The sequence below is a fragment of the Nyctereutes procyonoides genome, unplaced genomic scaffold, assembly GCF_905146905.1.
Source record: "Nyctereutes procyonoides isolate TBG_1078 unplaced genomic scaffold, NYPRO_anot_genome, whole genome shotgun sequence".
NCBI lineage: Eukaryota > Metazoa > Chordata > Mammalia > Carnivora > Canidae > Nyctereutes > Nyctereutes procyonoides.
Genome location: NW_026575033.1, coordinates 9,563,213 through 9,584,851, shown reverse-complemented (window position 1 = coordinate 9,584,851; position 21,639 = coordinate 9,563,213). Strand labels below are relative to the sequence as shown.

Sequence of the window (21,639 nt, the reverse complement as noted above, 5' to 3'; positions counted from 1 at the left end):
ATCAAATCAATAACATGACATCAAAGGCAGAGTTTTCAAACTGGAGAAAAATGCAAGATCCAATTACCAGCTGCCCATAAGAAACCAACTTAAATATAAAGAAGCAAACAGATGAAAAGGAGAAGTATGGAAAGAAGTATGCCATGCTAAACTAATGGAATACAGAAGTGCACAACTAATACTGAAAAGTAGATTTCAGGGAAAAGAATATTACCAAGAATAAAGAGGGCCATTTCCTAATGATAAAGTGGACACTTCAGCAAAACAATAAACAATCCTAAACGTCTATGTACCTAATAGCAGAGCTTCAGAACATAGGAAGCAGATAATGACAGAACCAGAAGGAGAAAGAGACAAGTTCACAATTACACTCTGAGATTTCAACAACCTTCTCTCAATTATGAATAGAACATGTAGACAGAAAACCAGTAAGGATATAGAATACTTGAACTATGCCATCAGCCAACTTGACCCATGACACTTGTAAAATGCTTCACACAGATACAGTAGAATAGACATTTTGCTTAAGTATGTATGAATTATTTACCAAGACAGATTTTGTTGTGAGTCATAAAACATGTCTCAATAAATTTAAAAGGATTCAATTCATCCAAAGTATGTTCTCTAACTACAATAGAATTAAATTAGAAATAAAATGAGAGAGGTCTCTGCAAAGTCCCAGATCTCTGCAAACACAATTAGAAATAATCATGAGTAAAGAAAAAAATCATAAAAGGAAATTTGAAAATAGTTTGAATCCAATGGAGATGAAACCCAATACATCAAAATTTGTGGACTACAGCTAAAATTTGTGGACTACAGTGACTAAACGGAAATTTATTGTACTAAATAAACACATTAGAAAAGAAGAAAGATTTCAAAGTAATGATATCATTTAGTTAGACCCAACATAAAAGCAGAATAAAAGAAATAAAGATCAGAGTAGAAATTAGTTGCATGGTACTCTGTAATAAAAACAAATTCAAGCCACATGTCACACTGTGTACAAAAATTAACAGAAATGAATCTCAGACTTAAATATAAAGCCTTGAATGCTAAATCTTATAGAAAGAAATGTAGAAGAAAATCTTTATGATCTAAGGTGATAATAAAGGTATTTTTAGATAGCACCAAAAAAAACAAGGTCTACAAAATAAAAAAAATTATGAATTGGACTTCAGGAAATTTAAGAACATGTATTCTTCAAAAGCACTGCTAAGAGAATGCAAAACAAGCCACAGATGTAGGGTAGGGAGGGATTGCAAATCATATAGATGAAAAAATTGTATCTAAAACACACAAGAACTCCTAAAATTCAGTAACATGGGAAAAACAATTAAAAATGGCAAAATAGGGCAGCCCCGGTGGTGCAGTGTTTAGCCCTGCCTGCAGCCCGGCATGTGATCCTGGAGACCCGGGGTCGAGTCCCGCATCGGGCTCCCTGCATGGAGCCTGCTTCTCCCTCTGGCTGTGTCTCTCCCTCTCTCTCTGAATAAATAAATTTAAAATAAAATAAAAATAAAAATGGCAAAATATTTGAATAGCTATTTTTTTTAAGAGAGGAGGTGGAAAGGGGCTGAGGGAGAGGGAGAGAGAGAATCCTAAGCAGGATCTATGCCCAGCACAGAGCCTGACACAGGGCTCATTCTCACAACGCTGAGATTCTGACCTGGGCCAAAATCAAGTTGGACACTTCACTGACTGAGCCCCTGAGGAGCCCCTTGAATAGATATTTTATCAAAGAACATATACAGATGTCAAACAAACATAAAAAGATGTTCAACATCATAACATCATTAGTTATTAGGAAAATGCAAAGTAAAGCCATGCAAGATACCACTCCATACCTACTTAAAAAGACTGGCCATCTCAAGTACTGGGCAAAATGGTAGAGGAACTAGATCTCTTACACACTACTGTTGGGAACATAAAATGGTACAACCACCTTGGAAAACCTTTTAACATTTTTAAAATGCTAAACAAATAACTCCATATGACTCAGGCATGCCACTCCTAGATATTTACCAAGAGAAATGAAACCAGATGTCCATATCAAGACTCCTACAAATATGCAAAGCAGCTTTATTTAAAATAGCCAAATCCTTGGTGTAGAAGCTCAAAGGTATATTGACAAGTAAATGGATAAACTGTGGTATCCACACACTGAAATTTTATTCATCAATAAAAAGGAATGGACTACTCAAAGAAATCATTCAAAGAAAAGTAGAGTACATACTGTATGATTCCATTTATAGAAGATTTTAGAAAATGTAAACTAATCTATAGAGATGTAACAGAGAGGGGCATCTGGATTGGGTTGGGTGCAGAGGGGTAGGAGGGTAGGATCACAAAGTGTCACCAGGATACTTTCCAGGATAACAGATATGTTTGCTGTCTGGATGTGGTGACAGTTTCTCATGTCAAGATGTATCATGATACATGTCAAGTATCACAAGATACATGTCAAGATGTATCAAATTGTATGCTTTACAAATGTGTGATTTAATAATTATTCCCTAAGAAAGAAGCTTCAAAGCTGTAACACTGCAAACTTCCTTTTCTTTGGAATTTGCATGGATTATATATTTCCTTTCACATTCAACCTTTTAGTAGTCTTTATTTTAGGTGTGTACTGTGTAAGCAGTCTAAAGCTCGATTTCCCAGCATCTAACATACACTTAATACTTTCTGACTGTTCAATAAGTGAATCTCAGCTGGTGATCTAAATCATTGATTTAGTCTAGAGAATTTAGTTCATGCACATTCATTGTGACATATTTAAACTCATTTCTAATATCTTATTCTACTCCCTCAATTTCTCCTCTCTCCCTCCTTTGTCTTCCTTTTTTTCCTCTCTCTCTTTTTTTTTCTTTTTCCTTTCTCCCCTTCTTGTCTTCACTTTCATTGGCTGAAACATTTTTTTTGCCTCTCATTCCGGTCTTTTCCCCCTCCATTGGTTCAGATCTACATGCTCTATTTTACGGATTACCCTAGAAGTTTCAACACATATATTTTAACTTAGCAAAGTCTAACATGACGCAGAACCTTTACTCTCTTTCCCTGGAATAGAAGGACCATACTCATGGTGGTTTATTTCCTTGAGTGTGTAATGATGCTACATTTCATTCTGCTACGTGCATGAAAGGGCTACAGTATGTTAAACTGAATTTTCAGACCATAGTGGTAGCATGGATTCTGGCTGTTAAATCAAGGCAGGGCAGACTGGGGGTGAGGACTCCTTAAGGGAGAACCTGTCTCCTTTCCCTACCTTCTCTCAGAGCCAAAGATGTGAGGTTAGACTCATCCTACAGGGCGAGTTTCCTTTATCTTTCTAGTTCATCCAGTGAGGGTGTGGCCTTTCAGAATTTATAGATTAGTGCAGGGTCCTCCCATCCGACCTCTCACCCTATGTAGACATGCAGCTTTGTCTCCTGACCCACTCACATGTGGCTTGGGCTTCTTTCTTGTACATTTTTAATTAGCTAAAGTATTAATAAGTTCCTTATTCTCTCAGCTTTCTGGTTAATAGAGTGGTGACTAAGAATGCAGTTTTGAGATTCAGAGTGGCTGGGATCAAATCGTGATTCTACTACTTATTTCCTGTGACTTTGGGCAAATTCTTGAAAATCTCTGTACCTCAATTTCCTCACATGAAAAGGGTGAGGCAATAATAGTGCCTGTCTCACAGTCCTTGCAGGCATTAAATAAAGTAATATGTTTAAAGAGCTTAGGACAGTCCCTGGTATCCTGGCTGCTATTATTGCTACAATTTTCATGCTTAAAGAAAATGTTCTGAGGTGATATTACATTCTGTTCTACAAATGCCTTACAAAATGAATTTTCAAGATATAAATGATTTTCAACTCTCAAGTGATGTTACCTAGTTTATTCATATCTGAAGGTAAATATATGGTTTCCTCACTGACAAAATCGCAAGTATTTGATATCGGTTGCTTTTCTATTTTTCTTCTTTTTAGAAAGTATTACTCTCTCTTGAGGTTAGATCTCCAAAGTCTGTTTTTCAATTATAAATTATTTCTGCATGCCACGGGAAGAGCAGATACTCCTACACAAGAAAGAGTCTACCACTGAAAAGCAGCATGGTAACGTTCCATTTTTTTTTTTTAACACAAAATGATGCCAACAGCTGGTTCATTTCATCTTGTGTCAGAACACATCAGTGTATGTACGTCAAGCCCTGGAACAATCACACCTACCACATGGGCTGGCACTGCTCCATTAATGACACGTGAACAAAATAAATGACAAGTTCTAGCCTTCTCCCCAAATAACTCCGATCACATTTCTTAAATACCTGGTGAAGAATGAAGCTTGGTGGCTGAAGCCACGGTTCTCTTAGGAGATGATACAGCAGGTTTATTAGCATCTTGATCTTTTTGTACTTCTTTCTTTGACCCTATACAGAATTTAAAAAGAGAAAAAGAAGGAAAGAGAGTTGGTTACAAATGAAACAGTAACACAAGTTGTTTGTGGAAAGGGAGGCCTAACGCAAGGCAAATGGCAGCAAATAATATTTGGGTGATTTATTGCTATGGTCATCACTCCCTGTGCTTCAGGGATGACACACTCATTTAGAGCAAAGGGAATTTCGTTGTAGTGGTCAGGGGAATCGGCAGGCACACTGCTGTCTCTGATTTGATGAAAAATTCCCCGGTCTCTGGAGGTCACTGCACCCCAGTGACCCTGAAAAATGACCCGGAAATCAAAGATAGACTGTCCTCAGCCACCAACTCCGCCTGCCCACCTCTTCCTGCCCAAACAAATGTTCAGAAGATGGAGACGGAAGCTGTAAGCCAAACACAACTGCTAATGACTTCGGCATCACTGAGACACAAGCCACAGGGGATGTGGTCTGCCTCTAATTCATTTCCATGCAGCTGGTCCACAGAGGTGACCTGGAGAACCTTTTCGCTCTGGCAGCTGCAGCTGAGCCTTCGTGGAACTGCTGTCAGAGCTGGCCCCAGCAGAATGGGATAACCTGAGCGTAAGCAATAACAAAGAACAGCATGTGGACGCTCCTCCAATTATGTCCAGGAGCACAGGGCCGTGTCCCCGTGTGTGCTGGCCACAGACACTCACCTTCACATCACCTTCGACAGAAAGTCAAAGAACAATGGAGGAAGGATTAGAGGAAGAACACAGACCTGGAACACAGACTCGCCTCCACCTCAGCACAGTTTATTATGTCATTTTGAAAGTAAAGTTTGGAGATGATTCCTCAGATACAGAACATGTCCCAGTTCCCACTCACCAAAGCCTGCAACTTCACTCCTCTTCCAGAGGTATCTGCTGGAGGTGATTTGGTGGTTATTCTTCTAGACCTTTTTCTAGGTATTTATACATATTATTGACACCTATGTCAATACAGCTGTTGGCTAGCTAAATGAATCATATATTGCAATTCCTTTACCTACCCACATTTTTAAAGATCTTTTTTTATATTAGATCTTTTAAAGATGTCACATAGTAACAGGCAAAAAAGTACCATAATTCATCAACCCATCCTCTTACTGATGAAAATTTAGAATGTTTTCAAATTATAGCTACTAAAATAGCTAAATGTGCTACAAAACACATTCTTCTACTTGTTTCTTTGCATAGAGGCACTGGTATCTTTACAGGAAAAATACATAGAAGTGCTTTCACTGGATTAAGAGTCTGCTCATTTGCTGTGTTGTTAGACACAGTCCAATTGTCTTCCAGGATGAACTACTAATTTACACTCGCATCTAACAGTGCACAAGGGCAACTCTCTACATGCCCCATCCTCTATTGACATCGAAGTCTCAATCATTTTAATTTTTGCCAGACCTTAAAGTCTTTTTACACTGGTTGTGTGCATTTCTTTGTTTGGAAATTGCCTAATTAAAATCCCTTGCCTATTTTTCTTACTGATGTATTAAGAACTCTTCATGTATTCTGGATATTAATTCTTTATTTGAAGGCTATTTAAATTATATTTCCCAGCCTTTGACTTTTTAAAATTTATAGTATATTTCATTCCATTGTGATTTTAGATTTTAATATGTTCAAATATATCAACTTTTTCTTTTATATAAAAGCACTATTATAGATTATTTATACATTTGGTGCATGCATGTGTATATAAGATGGTGGGGAAAGATCATTCCAGGAGTTTGGAGAGAGAGGCAGGTATTTGGAACCATCTTCCCCATCTTTCATTCTTTTCTGGCGTAACTGGTTCCCACATCCCCTGACCATTGGACCCGCCTCACCGCCTCTCCAGCCTTGCTTACAAGCCTTCTATTATTCCACCCACATACCTGTCACCATCTCTGCTTTACTGCTTTTCGACAAACTCTTTTAGTCTTGTTGATTGAGCTCTTCTGAAGCTTGAATTCTCTTTTGTATCTCTCCCCCATTGCTTTTTTCTTCCTCCTCTTCCTTCCTATGTTTCATGGCATTTAGTTAACATACCCCTAGTCTTTCACATCTCAGTAAGTGGCACCCTCTTTCACTCATTGTGCTCAGGCGCCAACACTAGGCATCATCTTGGTTTGTGTCTTTACTCCCTGCCCACATTTGGCCCATTAGCAAAGCTTGTTTGTTCGCCTCTGAGTACATCCCAGGTCTAACCGCTTCTCTCCCCTCCGCTGCCTCTGCAGAGCCCAACACCACCACTTCCTCTTCCTTCTCTGCTATAGCCTCCTACCTAATCTGCTGTTCCCATTCCCGCTCCTCTACAGCTTATTCTCCCACAGCAGCAGATGAATTGTTTCAAATCTAAGTTAGAGCAAATTATTCTCGATCTTGAAACCCTCCGATCACCTCCCAAGATAGAATGAACTGTGAACTCCTTGCCGCATCAGTGAGGCCCTATAGACCAGCACTAGCTAACAGAAATATAAACATGAGCAACTTGTGTCATTTAAAATTTCCTAGTAACATTTAAAAACTAATAAGTAAATAACATTTTTTATTTAACCCAACATACTCAGTATCACTTCAGCATCTGGCACTGACCACATTTTGAGCTCTCAGTAATGGCTCATGGGTCACTGGCCCTCATACTGAGCAGCACAGCCCCAGATGATCTCCTCTTCTGGCTACTTCATAGACACATTGTGATAGGTAACTTTATGTGTCAACTTGACTGGGTCACAGGGTGCCCAGACATTTGGTCGAACATTCTGGGTGTTTCCAGATAAGATTAAATTTAAATTGGTAGACTGAATAAAGCAGACTGCCCTCTCCAATGTGAGTAGGTCTCATATGATCTGCTGAATGCCAGAGTGGAACAAAAGGCTGACTATAAAGGAAGTTCACATGTCCGATTAGTTGAGTGAGCTGGGATATCGGTCTTCTGCCCTGAGACTGGAACTTAAACCATCAGCTGTCTCTGGGTCTCTGGCTTGCCAACTGTAGACCTGGGGACTTCTTAGCCTCCATAAACATGTGAGCCGATTCCTCATAAAAAAATCTCCTTATATGTGTGTGTGTGTGTATTTACTTATAATATATATTATATAATATACAAATATATATATAATTTGTATATAGAGCATATATTTTTTTCTATATATATTCTCTCTCTCTCTCTCTCTCTCTCTCTCAAATGTATTACATGTTCATGTATGTATATCCTATTGGTTCTGTGTCTCCGGAGAACCCTAATACAGAGATGGTACCACTGTTAGCACCTGCTCACACACTCTAGCCATACTACACCACCAGCCATGCTGGTGCTCAAACAAGCCACAGCTCCTCCCATTCTGGGCCCTTTAAACTTGAGTTCCTTCTGCACAGAACACATTTCCCTGAGGCCTTGAGCACGGTTCACTCATCCCTTCATTCAGGTCTCCTCATCTTCAAAGAGGCCCCCGACACCATAGGTGAAACAGCCCTCCTGCCATGTGCCACTCTCCCTTTGCTTTCTTGCTTCATTCTTCTCTACAGCATTTATCGTACCCCGAATATATGCTATCCACCTCTGTTTATTGTCTACCTTCCCCACTAGATCATAAGGCTCAATTGTAGGGCCATACCTTCCCTGCCTGATGTGGTCATTCAGTCACTGTCCCCTCCTGTCTACTCCCTCCCACCGGGCTTCTTTCAAGATGTCTTGCCCAGGCATTCCAGGGCTTACAGAAAGCTGTAACCTGGAATCCTCAAAGCCACTGCATTACTCCACCCCATCCCTCAGAGTATCCAATCTATGGCTCACTTCATTCTACTCATTCCTCCTTCTGCTCAGCTTTTTGGTATCAATAATTATGGAAAGGTACTGAGACTTGTGGGAGCTGAGAAGAAAAATGTTAAAAGCCTCACAGTTTGTCTTAAACACAATGACCACAAGCTCAAAAAGATTACGTGCAAAGAGACTTCGTACATTATTCATAATAATAAAGAAGAGTAAATAATCAAAATGCACACTGGGAAATGGTTAAATAAAGTGTGGTATATCCATACTATGTACTTTTATGTAGCTATTAAAAAGAATGAAGTAGCTCTATATTGTCCTGGCACAGAAGATGTCTGTGATAAATAAAAGAGCTGTTGTTGAACACTGTGCATGCTATTATCCCATGTTTGTAACACAAAATGTTACCTATATTATACTTTTAACTATATAAGTTTTAAAAGGCAGGTACCAAATTGTTAATAATGGTTACTTCTGAGCAGTAGGATTGAGGGAATTTTTTTATTTTACTGCATTTCTGCATTATTTTATTTTTTATGATGATCACATATTACTTTTATAAAGAAATAAACAGTTAAAAGGAGTGAAACCAAAACAAAAATGAAAATAATTTGTCTGATCCATGAAAGGAGAAGGAGAGAAATCAGCCCAGTGCAACCAACTCTATAAGAACTTTGATGGAAAGTTTCATGGTCCCTCCCCCAGGAACACAGCATTGCCTAGAAAACTCCAGTGTGGTTCTGGGAATTCTTTTTTTTTTTTAATTTTTATTTATTTATGATAGTCACATACACACACAGAGAGAGAGAGAGAGAGAGAGAGAGAGAGAGAGAGAGAGGCAGAGACACAGGCAGAGGGAGAAGCAGGCTCCATGCACCGGGAGCCTGATGTGCTATTCGATCCCGGGTCTCCAGGACCGTGCCCTGGGCCAAAGGCAAGCGCTAAACCGCTGCGCCACCCAGGTTCTGGGAATTCTTAATGGCACAGAAGATTATGGCAATCAGTCAAGACTTTCAGTGCTTTTTGCAGTTTTCTTAGAATCAAGACTCAGATTTATGATTTTTAAATGTCCCATAAGCTTTCACCTAACTCTGTAAGACCTCTGAGTACCTAGGAATGCCAGAGTGGGTTGTGGTCTTACAGTTTTCCTCCTGTCCCTCTGGACTCTCTTTCCTTCACTGTGGTTCCTCCTTTGCCTGCATCTGAGTAAAGCTGTCCGAGAGTGCGCCTGTCCACTCTTCTGGATGCTCTTGACCACTCAGCACGCTTGCATCACCAAGTTGCACATGCTGATGAACATCAGCTCTATCCTTTCCAATACAGATGGGTCCAGACATCTTTCTTGAGATCCAGACCTGTTTTTAGCTGCCAACTAGACATTACCGTAGCCTATGAAATGACCAGATCACCATGCTCCAACTGGAATGAATTCTCTTCTTCTCAAATAATTTCTCTTCCTAGATTTTCTTTCCTGATTGGTGGTTTCCCTGGTCACTGAAGCCAGATGCCAGGGAGCCCTCTTCTTTATTCTCCCACATGTGATCAGCCACTACCTGTCTGCCTTATGAAGCAGCTTCTGAATCTGACCCTGTACCCATTCCCACTATTTACCCTAGCTCAGTTCTCATTAATTCTCACTGGGACAGCTAGAAAAATCTCCTAAGTGATTTCTCCCATCCTGTGTCTTACCTTCTTCATGTCTACCTAACTCATCCTTCTTACCAGTGCTAGGATGATCTTCTTTAATCATTAACCAGATCACATGATTTTCCTTTTAAAGCCTTTCCAAAGCTTTGGATTACACTGGGTTTATCCAGCTAATTAAGGATGATCTCCCCATCTCAAGACCCTCAACTTAGGCACAGTGCAAAGCTCCCATGGCAGTGGAAGGTAACAAACAGTGGTTCCAGTGATTAGGGCATTAGTAGCTATCATATCTTCTATGTCTAACTGAATGAATAAATGAGGAAACTCTTTTTATTCACCAAAAAAGTACTGATTTCTTTTCTTGGTCTGTATTAGTCTGAGTCCCCATCACTTACTTATGAAGCTTTTCTGATTTTCCCCAGCTCCTCTTGAATACTTGTCTCTCCTTAAACCCTATTCAGCCTTAGCTGTTCTCTTTCCCCTAGTGCAGACTATACCTCTAGTAGACGTCTCTTGTTTGGCCTGGTCAGTTTCTTTTAACAGCATTCATGCTCACCTGGGGGAACTAACCTTTCCCTCCGCATGGACCATGTGACTGGTGTGTGTTGGGGGGTAGAGGGATGCTGATAAACCTGGATCTGGAGGTGGGCCTGTGACCCTGGCCTGCCAGATCAGAGCTCTGCATCACGCCGGAGTGACAGAGCACCCAGGTTTGAGAATGAAAACAAAATCCAGGTTGGGATCATGAGAGCCTTTATCTTACAAATTTTTCTGGAATTACTAGAAAATAATTCTTTTTCTGATAGATGCTTAAACTGGTGGGATATAGACCTGAGCTGCCATTGACAACCTCTGCCTTCTCCGAGTCGGGAGAGCCTTTGTGAAGAAGCAGCCAGGAGAGGGGGAAAGTAGGGACAGGAGACAAAAAAAAAAAAAAAAAAAAAAAAAATTCAGGATTTCATTGTTTAAGCACCTGGGTACAGCCCTACCTCACATTAGCAATATCACCTGAGCTTTTCAGTTATGTGAGCCAAAATCCTTCTGACCTTTTGCATTCTATTTGGCCTAAGGCAGTTTGATTAGGTTTTTGTGACTTGCAGCCAGATAAGGCCTGAAAATGTCAGCTAGAGAAAACAGGTCCTTATATATATATGTTTATCTCTTCTGAGTTCATCATTAGTCAAAACTACTCCTGTGTACCTCAGAGTACCTTCTGCACATGCAAACTCAGAGCTATACAAATGAATGTGTGTATACAAAACCCAGAGCCCTTTCAGTCGAGCTTTTGGGATGGAAGGGAGGAGAAGCCAGGAGTATTTCTTGGTAAATAATCCAAGAAATGCCAGCCTCACTGGTATCAAAGGATAAGTTCATAGTTTTAATCTGAAACCCTGTTATTGATCATACCCACTCCAGGACAGACAATTACCATACATATAAATGGCCCCAAAATGCTTTGCTATAAATAAAGCAGCAAAAAGCCTCCCAAAGGTCTAAGTTGAAGGGTTCTGTCTGGCAATCCATATAGGGTTGTTCAGAAAAAGTAGTGTAAAAGCCCAGTTTCTCATGTGGTCAAGGCCTTCCACAGTGACATGAGTGACTATGGCAGCTGCTGGGAGAAGACCCATTTTGTGTTTTATTCCTAAACTGGACATCATAAAAGTGACTAACACCCCGTTCATCATTGGTGCTTAAGGCTGAGGCCACCTGCCTGGGAGCTGTGAGGTTATGAGGAAAGCTGCCCAGTCAAGAATAATGGGTTTGCTCTAAGGATAAGACTGTCATTTTAAAAACAAAACGTAATGGCAAATGACAGTGGGTCCTGTCTGGACCCAGGACCCAGGGTCCTGACTGAGCACTTCAAAATGGGGAAAAATAGATTTAAAATAATGGCTACAAGAATGCTATATACTTGTTTCATAAAAATAAATAAGCATGTTAAAAGAAATCAAAAGGAAGTTTTACTTAATAATAAAATAATAAATAAATTAATATAAATTAATAATAATAATAAATCATTAATTTATTAATTTATAATTATAAATAAAATTATAATTTATAATAATAATTATTAATTTATTAATAAAATAATAATAATAAATAAATTTATTATTTAAAAAAAGGAAGTTTTACAGGCTCTGAACCTCACTAACAATAGGCCACATGTGCATGCAACTCAATCTCAGCATAAGTAAGGAAAGATAGTAAACAGAAGAGGATAAAGAAATATACACATCAATAGACTTTATCCCCTGTCCATCTAATATTCTCACACTATGCACCTGTCAAAGCCGTGGTAACAGGGCTGATTCTTTCCTAGCCCTACAGACCCACTCCCAGATAGGGAACATGAAAAATCATGGAAGGAAGATGGAAAGGAGCCAGAAGAAAAATGAAATGCGAACATGGCAACAATGCAAGTAATTATTATTGTGCTAGTGGCTGAGCCAAGCTCTGAACCTGTGGCTTTCTGCCCTCATTTTATTTATTTATTTTTAATAATAAATTTATTTTTTATTGGTGTTCAATTTGCCAACATACAGAATAACACCCAGTGCTCATCCCATCAAGTGCCCCCCTCAGTGCCCGCCAACCAGTCACCCCCACTCCCCGCCCTCTTCCCCTTCCACCACCCCTAGTTCGTTTCCCAGAGTTAGGAGTCTCTCATGTTCTGTCTCCCTTTCTGATATTTCCTACCCATTTCTTCTCCCTTCCCCTCTATTCCCTTTCACTATTATTTATATTCCCCAAATGAATGAGACCATACAATGTTTGTCCTTCTCCGATTGACTTACTTCACTCAGCATAATACCCTCCAGTTCCATCCACGTCGAAGCAAATGATGGGTATTTGTCATTTCTAATGGCTGAGTAATATTCCATTGTATACATAGACCACAGCTTCTTTATCCATTCATCTTTCGATGGACACCGAGGCTCCTTCCACAGTTTGGCTATTGTGGACATGGCTGCTAGAAACATCGGGGTGCAGGTGTCCCGGCATTTCATTGCATCTGAATCTTTGGGGTAAATCCCCAGCAGTGCAATTGCTGGGTCATAGGGCAGATCTATTTTTAACTCTTTGAGGAACCTCCACACAGTTTTCCAGAATGGTCGCACCATTTCACATTCCCACCAACAGTGTAAGAGGGTTCCCTTTTCTCTGCATCCTCTCCAACATTTGTGGTTTCCTGCCTTGTTAATTTTCCCCATTCTCACTGATGTGAGGTGGTGTCTCATTGTGGTTTTGATTTGTATTTCCCTGATTCTGCCCTCATTTTAGCCTGCATTTCATTGTACTGCAATGGCTCCAGAGAGTTCTGAAATGTAATGAATCCTATGGCCTGCCCACCCACCTGTACTCAGAAGTACAATGAATCCTATGGCCTGCCCACCCACCTGTACTCAGAAGTACAATGAATCCAGGTGAGTCTGACCCTGCAGGAGAATCTAAAGGGAAGTTGGATGGGGCCGGGGTGAGAATGTTCAGAGTGGAGTCTGGGGCAAGGGCAGGAGAACATAGATGCTGAACGTCTTCTACTTTGGGTGGAGACTAAGAGACCAGAGAACAGCTCAAGACATTTGTTTTCTAAAGCTGAAGGCCAACAAGTCCCTAATCTCCTTTCCACCTTGTGACCCAGTCTTCTTTCTGACCTTCCATCCACACTGCATGGAACTCCTTACCCTTTGGTAAATAATCCCCCCTCCTTGCACTTTCATCCTCAATCTCCCACAGAGCAAACTTCTCGAATGGTTGCCACTTGTCCTTAGACTCTTCAGCCAATTTATCTTTGAGTCAGGAAGTCCCCTTCAAACTATCTAATACCCGACCGGAACTTGAAGCCTCCATGCTCATATGAAACCTCTTTTCCTCTGATGTTCTTTTTTTTTTTAAATTTTTATTTACTTATGATAGTCACAGAAAGAGAGAGAGACAGAGACACAGGCAGAAGGAGAAGCAGGCTCCATGCACCGGGAGCCCGACGTGGGATTCGATCCCGGGTCTCCAGGATCGCGCCCTGGGCCAAAGGCAGGCGCCAAACCGCTGCGCCACCCAGGGATCCCTCCTCTGATGTTCTAATGTTCTGGCTGGTCTGGGCTAACAGCGTTCCCTGCTGTCATCTACAGCAAGGTTACTGTTCCTCACTTACCCCCAGGTATGGACTTCCTGTTTACCCCAGGTCCTGCCATCACCCGAGATCTCATGCATAACTCATCTGACATCCCAGACTTTCTATCCTTTGGCATCTGCTGCTACTCCTGCCCAGGCATTTGGGGCCCCTGCATATATCACCTGAACCTTGTCATCAACTAGAACTTCACCTCTGAAATTCACATACTCCACTTTTGGAACACAACTTCTATCCTCCAACCATCTCACTATGCTATTGCCACTCCATCAGTTCATTTCTCTAATCTAGACTATGAATCCCTTTACCCCCAAACTAATAGGCTCTTTCTATTCTCACCTCCTTTCCTATCCAACCTAAAGTTGATCCCAATGTCCTTCACCTCTACTATCCTCCTCTCCACACTCTTGTCCCAATATTGGAAACCACCATGGTCACAACGGTCTGCAAAACTCGATTCTAGCCCAACCTAGTCGTCACCTTCCATGAGTCCAGATAGAAGACACAATGACACAGATAGGGCCATCAAATTTAGTCACCAGTTATAACTGCAACCACAACACAGGCCAGTAATTTTACTTTTTCTCATTTTGCATTCCTCTTTTTAACCTATTAAAAAATAAAACAAAACAAAGTTTGACATCAGAAACTTTCTAAAAGATCATTCCACAGGCTTTAAACAAAATCTAACAGTATCTTACCCTCTATAAGCTCGGTTAATACTCATCACTTCCAATTTTTTTGTGGCTATTTTTTCCAATATTTATCTCCATGTATCTAAGTAATAGGTTTATACTGCTATTTCTTGATATATACATTTATAGATATATACATTTTAGATATATTTTAGTATGTTCCTACTACAGAAAATAACAGTTTTGATCTCCATAGGCTTGCTTCTACACTAACTCCCTCATCAATACAATTGTACCATAATTTTTGATTAAGCCAAAGTTCACTGTTCATCTTGTTACACTACATAAATATTAGTCATAACTGAGCAATTTCCTTATGTGTATGACTTTTTGTTTTCCCTGGATTTAATAGCTGCCTTGGTTTTTGTTTGCTTAGATTTCTATATATATTTTGCTAATTCTCCACCAAAACACTCTATCACAGTATACTTCTCACAATTATGTAAAAGGTTCCATTTCATTTTCCTGGAACCCTCAATTCTCCATTTTTTTCTGGACTGGTAATTTCTATGACTGTTGCAGGGCTCTCATCCTAAAACCCCCCTTCATCATCATTCTGGGAAATTCCTTTGTCTCTTTTCTTCCCCTCTGGATTTTGTTTCCTTTCTTATGGAACTCCTATTATTTGTATTCTATATTTATCTATCAAACAATTGATAGGTATATATATGCACACACACATATATCCATGTAGGATGGAAATATCCATCTCTTTTTGGATATCTCCCATGCACATGACACTAAATATACCCAATATTGACCTTGTCACCTAACAACACTTCTCAGTCCTATCTTCTCTAAGTAAATGTGTTTTAGGGCTAAACCAGAAATGTTGATTTCATCCTCATTTCCTTCCTTTTTATCACTTCTTCACTTGTAATAAAATGCCAAATCCTGTGAAATACAATCATGTATCTCTCTTAAATTTAGTCCACTTCTCTTTTCATAGTTACTGCAACTTCATTCAGACCAGTGTCACTTCTGTGAAATTCTGAAGCAGCCTTCTTCATCCTCTGGTCTCCAGTTAGCTCTGCTCCAACTTACCCTTCAGATCTCAACCTAGAGGTCTCTAGATACTGCTAATCATGCTCTGTGGCTATAACTATTATATTATAGAATTCCCATCTATTTATATTTACCATTAAATAATACATTACAGGAGAATTGCTCACTCAGTAAATATTTATAAACAAGAGAGTTGGTTATTGTTACTGACTAATTATGTTCTTTCTCTGTGGGAAATGAAATCAACCTTCAGATTAGATGAATTCCTGACATTTTGAAATCTCTTCTTATTTTCTTCTTCTTACTTCTTCTCCAGTACCTCTCTCTCTCCCTACATAATAAACAGGCATGTCCTAAGTGAGTAATGAGAAATCACTTTATACACTGTTAGAAACTAAATGAGTAAAGCTTTGAATATGATGGATTTGTGGGAAGAAAATAACCAGCTCTCCTGGGGAATCAAGACACTGCATGATCTATTAGTACTGAGAAAATGTGAATAAGTAAGTCGTGGTGGGAAAAATACTTTGCATTTTTGAAATTATACAAACAGATATTAGGGTTTTATTCATTGTAGCAGTTTTAGTAAGGTAAGCCTAAATGAAAGAGATGGTCTGGATTTATTTGTCTCATTCAACCTAATGACTTACTTTCACGTTAAGCACAATTTTATTGTGCTTTTCAGAGCTAACATTTTCCACATATAAATAAAAATCCCTAGCATGGTCTACTTGGTATTAAATAAGTACCTTCAGGTTAGTATTCTGTAGTTTTACTCCACAGGCTGCATCAGCCCTTTCTTATTTTCTGAACTATTTATTTCTTAAAAGGTCCTTCACTTTCCTTTATTCTTTCATTCATCATATATTTATTGGGTGGCTCCATTGTACTTTATATGGTATTAGCTCTTGCAGATTCCAAGGTGAAAAAACAAAATCCTTCTCCTGAAAGTCACCAATTAGTGGGACATGAAAATAAGTAATGATAAGATAATGTAGCAAATGCCAGCCTGGAGGCCTGAGTAAAGATTTCTCTCTGCAAGCTCCAAGGAGAAGCTAGGTAGGACTTCCCCAAAGAAGGTTACTCTTGAGCTGAGATGTGAAATATGCAAAAGAATTACCAAGAAAGAAAGGGTACAACCAGGTGGAGGATCATGTGCAAAGAAAGATATAAGAGGTACAGGGTCAGCCCATTCAGGGCCAGCAGGGTGGGGTATGGACTGGAAGGTTTGCTTCTTGGGTCCAGCCTACTTTGTCTCTGATCCTTCCAGCATCTCCCACTAGCAAGAATGGATATCCTCACTGTTTCCCTCCAGTATTCCTGAGTTCCCCTATAAATCTAATGGAAGGCTAAAAAATACCACTGTTCAGTTAGATACTTAATGTGTGACATAGATACTTCCTGTTTTCTTTTTTATAAATGTGAAATTATAAATGAGATAAAAATTGCCAATGAATGGAATGATGATTATTGAAAAAAATAGAAAGTAAACAGGAAGTTAAACTGCTATGGCTGCAGTTATCTGGCTAAGGAAGTTAAACTGCTATTGGTTGCAATTTTCTGGCTAAGGTAACAGCTCAAGACTCAGTCCTCACATGTAAATAAATATTTAAATATGGTGTTTCCATTTTTATAAAATGTTACATGTTTCTTATAGAAAAATGAGAAAATACACTTTTTCTTCATTTTTGCCATTTCCTCACCTAGCAATAACCACTATAACTCAATGAAATGCATTATTTCAGATCACATTATCTGTGTGTATGTCTATTTTTTCTTATTATAATACAGTTTTAAACACTTTTCATTGTGAAATATAAAACTTCAAACTTAGTTGTATAGTTTAACAAGTAATTAAAAGCAAACATTCATGAAGTTGTTACCCAGGTCAAGAACTGGAACATTCAGACATTATCATCACCCAAAACTCATCATGTCTCAAGCTTCTTCCTTCTCACTCAAGGAAGCCACTGTCATAATTCCTTGCTTTTTCTTCATAGTGTCACTGCTCCACATGCACCCTTAAGCAATATCCTTAAGCCTGTTTATAAACTTTATATCAGTGAAACTCTGGGTGAATATTTTGCTGTCCTGCAATCTGTACTAAACATTGTAACATTAATGTATCCCTAGTCCATAGTCACTGCCAAATAGTGATCCGTGGTGTGCATATATCACAGTTCACAGTTCACAGTGTAGTTGGTTTTTGTTTTTTTTTTTTTTTTTTTTTTTTTTTTTTACAGTGTAGTTGTTTTGATGGGAGTTCGAGGTCTACTACTTCTAGTTTCTGGCAATTATAAGCAATGCTCCTTTGAACATACTTGTATGAGTCTCCTCATACGTGTGTGTGCATATCTCATATATGTACATGCAGAATTCTTAACTTAAGGCAGGTGCAAATATTACTGAGACAATGCCACGCTGTTTTCCAAAGTGGCTACATCCTTGGGGATCCCTGGGTGGCTCAGTGGTTTGGCGCCTGCCTTCAGCCCAGGGCGTGATCTTGGAGTCCCGGGATCGAGTCCTGGAATCAAGTACCGTGTTGGGCTCCCTGCATGGAGCTTGCTTCTCCCTCTGTCTGTGTCTCTGCTCCCCCACCCCCCGTGTGTGTGTCTCTCTCATGAATAAATAAATAAAATCTTTAAAAAAACCAAAGTGGCTACATCCATTTCCCTGTTTCCTGGCAGGACTGTACAGGAGTTCTTCATGTACTACATCTTCACTGACACTAGGGAAGGTCAGATTTTAAAAGGCTGCTATTCGGATGCATGTACATCCCACTGTGATTTGAACTGCATTCTCCTGGTTACCGAGCAGTTCAACACTGTTTTCATATATGTACGGAACATTTACCTTTTTTCTTTCATGGAATGTTGGCCGTTCCTTTTGTGTTTTTTTTTTTTTTTGCACTGACTTGTGTTATAATATAGCTTTGTAACCTTTTGAAGAACTTAATATGTTATGATCATCTCTCAGGATAATATTCATCTACAATATTTTTCAAATGTAAACTGATTACTAATTTGGTAGTTTAACTCCTAGTTGAGAGAGTAGACATTATAAACTAGGAGCTGTGATTATAAATACCAATTATTTTGAAGTTGGGAGTTGGAAGTAGGTAAAAGAAATAATGGGGAGGTTTAGCATACATTAGCATATCTGTTTAGGGCCCAGACACTCAGCTCTATTGTTTGCTTAGCTGTGTGACCTCAGGCACAGTTTCTTAAACTCTCTGAACTTTGTTTCTTTTTTTTTTTTTTTTAAAGATTTTATTTATTTATTCATGAGAGACACAGAAAGAGAGAGAGGCAGAGACACAGGCAGAGGGAGAAGCAGGCTCCATGCACCAGGAGCCCGACGTGGGATTCGATCCCGGGTCCTCCAGGATCGCGCCCCGGGCCAAAGGCAGGCGCTAAACCGCTGCGCCACCAAGGGATCCCTGAACTTTGTTTCTTTAGGCATAAAATGGGCAATATAACTGTAGGCTCCAACACTAGGGAAGAATACAATGGTATAGGGCATTAAAAGTGCGCAACCTAATGCCAGGCACTTATTAAACATGCAAAAATAGTACTTATTAGCAGTATTAATAATTAATACTTAATAATTATAATTATTTATCAGAACCTATAGATTATAAGCACTGTACTAGTATATGAAATCATTAGTGAATGAGGTTGCTATTGTTCTCCTTTTTCCAATGAGTTATCTGAGGTCAGAAAGGTTCCGCATCAGCGTCTGACTTCAAAGTCATTCGCTAGTTCCTTTACCATCCATTCATTTTTTTTCTTTTTTAAAAAAAGATTTTATTTATTTATTCATGAGAGACAGAGAGAGAAAGAGGCAAAGGCAGAAGCAGAGGGAGAAGGAGGCTCCCCATGGGGCAAGGAGCCGGATGTGGCTCCAAAGATCCTGAGATCATGACCTGAGCCAAAGGCAGACACTTAATGGACTGAGCCACCCAGGTACCCAGCCATCCAAATTCTACATAATAGAAATTCATTGTAGCTTATTAATAAAGTTGTTCCATTCACTGTAACAAAAATCACACGGAGAAAGAAATATGTCCAAGGTGGTTTTTGTTTTTTAAAACCAAAATAGGTGTAGCCAATTAAAAAAAAAGGATCCCTTTTTCAAAAAATTTTTAAAGGTCTTATAACTTGTCATTTTTTCCCAAGTCATGGGCACAAGAGTGCTGCATGCTGGCTGGTCCTCTGTTGGGTGGTGGTAGTCACAGCTGCCATGTGAGGAGGCCTATCACTGCCAGAATTACCTAGGGCTACAAAATGGGCACTGGGTACAAGTGGGAACTTTATAGTCTATGGCCAGGGCTTGAATTCAACCCTGACATTTGGTTTTATTACTTTGGGCAACTAACTTGATTTCTCTAATCCAGCTTCCTAATCTAGAAAATAGGGTTAAGAATAGTACCTGTGTATCACATGTTATAAGAACAAAATGAGATGATGGGTATGGCTAAGCATGGAGTAAGTACTCAACACGTGCTGACTATTATTATCATAGCTTCTCATCAAGGAGCCACACCTTAGTTTGGCCTGTATAATATTTAATTCATTGTCCCAGGTTGGATTCTCAGCATGACATCATCACATTGGTTTAAGTTGCATATACTGAATAATCAGGCATTCTACTCTTATTCCCCAGCAATCCCCTGCCATGTATACTGTTCAAGAGTCAGAGCTTTTTCTGGGCCAGAGGACTCTGTATTTCAAGGTCCTGTCTCTGGTGGCCATATGCTAGCTTCTCGTGTTCAGTATGGGGCCCAAGTAACTGCAGGGAAGCCATAAGTAAATGAGATGACATATGGTTGCAGGTAATCTTAATCAATACCATATTTAACCAGCCAATCTTCCAACAGATAAATGAATGTAGGATACTAGAAAAAGAAGAGGCTTTGGAGGAAGATCTCAACTAGAATCTTGAGTTGACTACATAGTAACTATGACACTGGGAAAGTCACATTTCATCACATTTAGAAATGAGGAAAGAGGTACTCCATAGTGGTGTTCTGGTGTTTAGGAAGAGCATGAGTCTAAAGCACTTAGGGCAGAGTCAAGCACACAATACCAGGCAATAAACCCTAGAGATCATGTTCATGATGATGGTGATGGTCATCAAGATGGTCAAGACCTAGGTTAATGAAGGACTCATTATAGCTATGCGATCAACTCATTGCCATCTTGAATGAGAATCAGATGTCTGGCAAGTGGTTGGGAGTGTCAGGGCAAGGAGAAAAGCATACTAGAGAGAACAGCTTGAATAAGGAAAGGCACAGGGCCATGAAAGGCCTTGGCTTCTTCAGGGAACCAGAGGTGCAACATGGTGGCATAGAAGAAAGATGTGGTAGGCAGGCACAACTCAGAAAGGGCCTATTATGCCAGGCCAGGTGAAACCAGGCCCCACAGGGCTAAGGAGGTTAAAACTGTCACCAGCAAGACCTCCACTAACCCCTTTCTTCTTCACAGGAATGTTCACCCTATATTTTAGAAGCAAACGAAGGGAAGTGCTCTCACTGGCCTCAACCACCGACTCACACCTGTGCAGATGGACCTTTTGAGGGTCTAACATTTACCTCTACCTCATTTTTTTTATTCTTTTTAATTTTTATTTATTTATGATAGTGAGAGAGAAAGAGAGAGAGAGAGAGAGAGAGAGAGAGAGGCAGAGACACAGGCAGAGGGAGATGCAGGCTCCATGCACCGGGAGCCCGATGTGGGACTTGATCCCGGGTCTCCAGGATCACACCCTGGGCCAAAGGCAGGCGCTAAACCGCTGAGCCACCCAGGGATCCCCCCTCTACCTCATTTTAATATTAAAAACTCCACCCAAGGAAGAGTACAAACCTCACTAACATAACATGATGCATGTATAAGCATGTTTCCTAAGTATGCAATGCACGACTTTATGGCTACCTCTACATGCAATTACAAAATTCTCCTTTCTAAATATTTATCCTAAAC

The 21,639-nt window shown here is 39.7% G+C and overlaps 1 protein-coding gene across 6 annotated transcripts in view; it reads right to left on the bottom strand.

Annotated features, from left to right (window-relative positions):
* MTUS2 (microtubule associated scaffold protein 2) overlaps window positions 1-21,639 on the bottom strand; it is a 577,843-nt gene that overhangs the window by 160,243 nt on the left and 395,961 nt on the right. For all 6 annotated transcript variants that reach the window (XM_055317371.1, XM_055317370.1, XM_055317369.1 and 3 more), the window contains one exon: window positions 4,316-4,417. In XM_055317371.1, coding sequence (XP_055173346.1) covers window positions 4,316-4,417 — 102 coding nt within the window. The remainder of the gene's footprint in view (window positions 1-4,315; window positions 4,418-21,639) is intronic.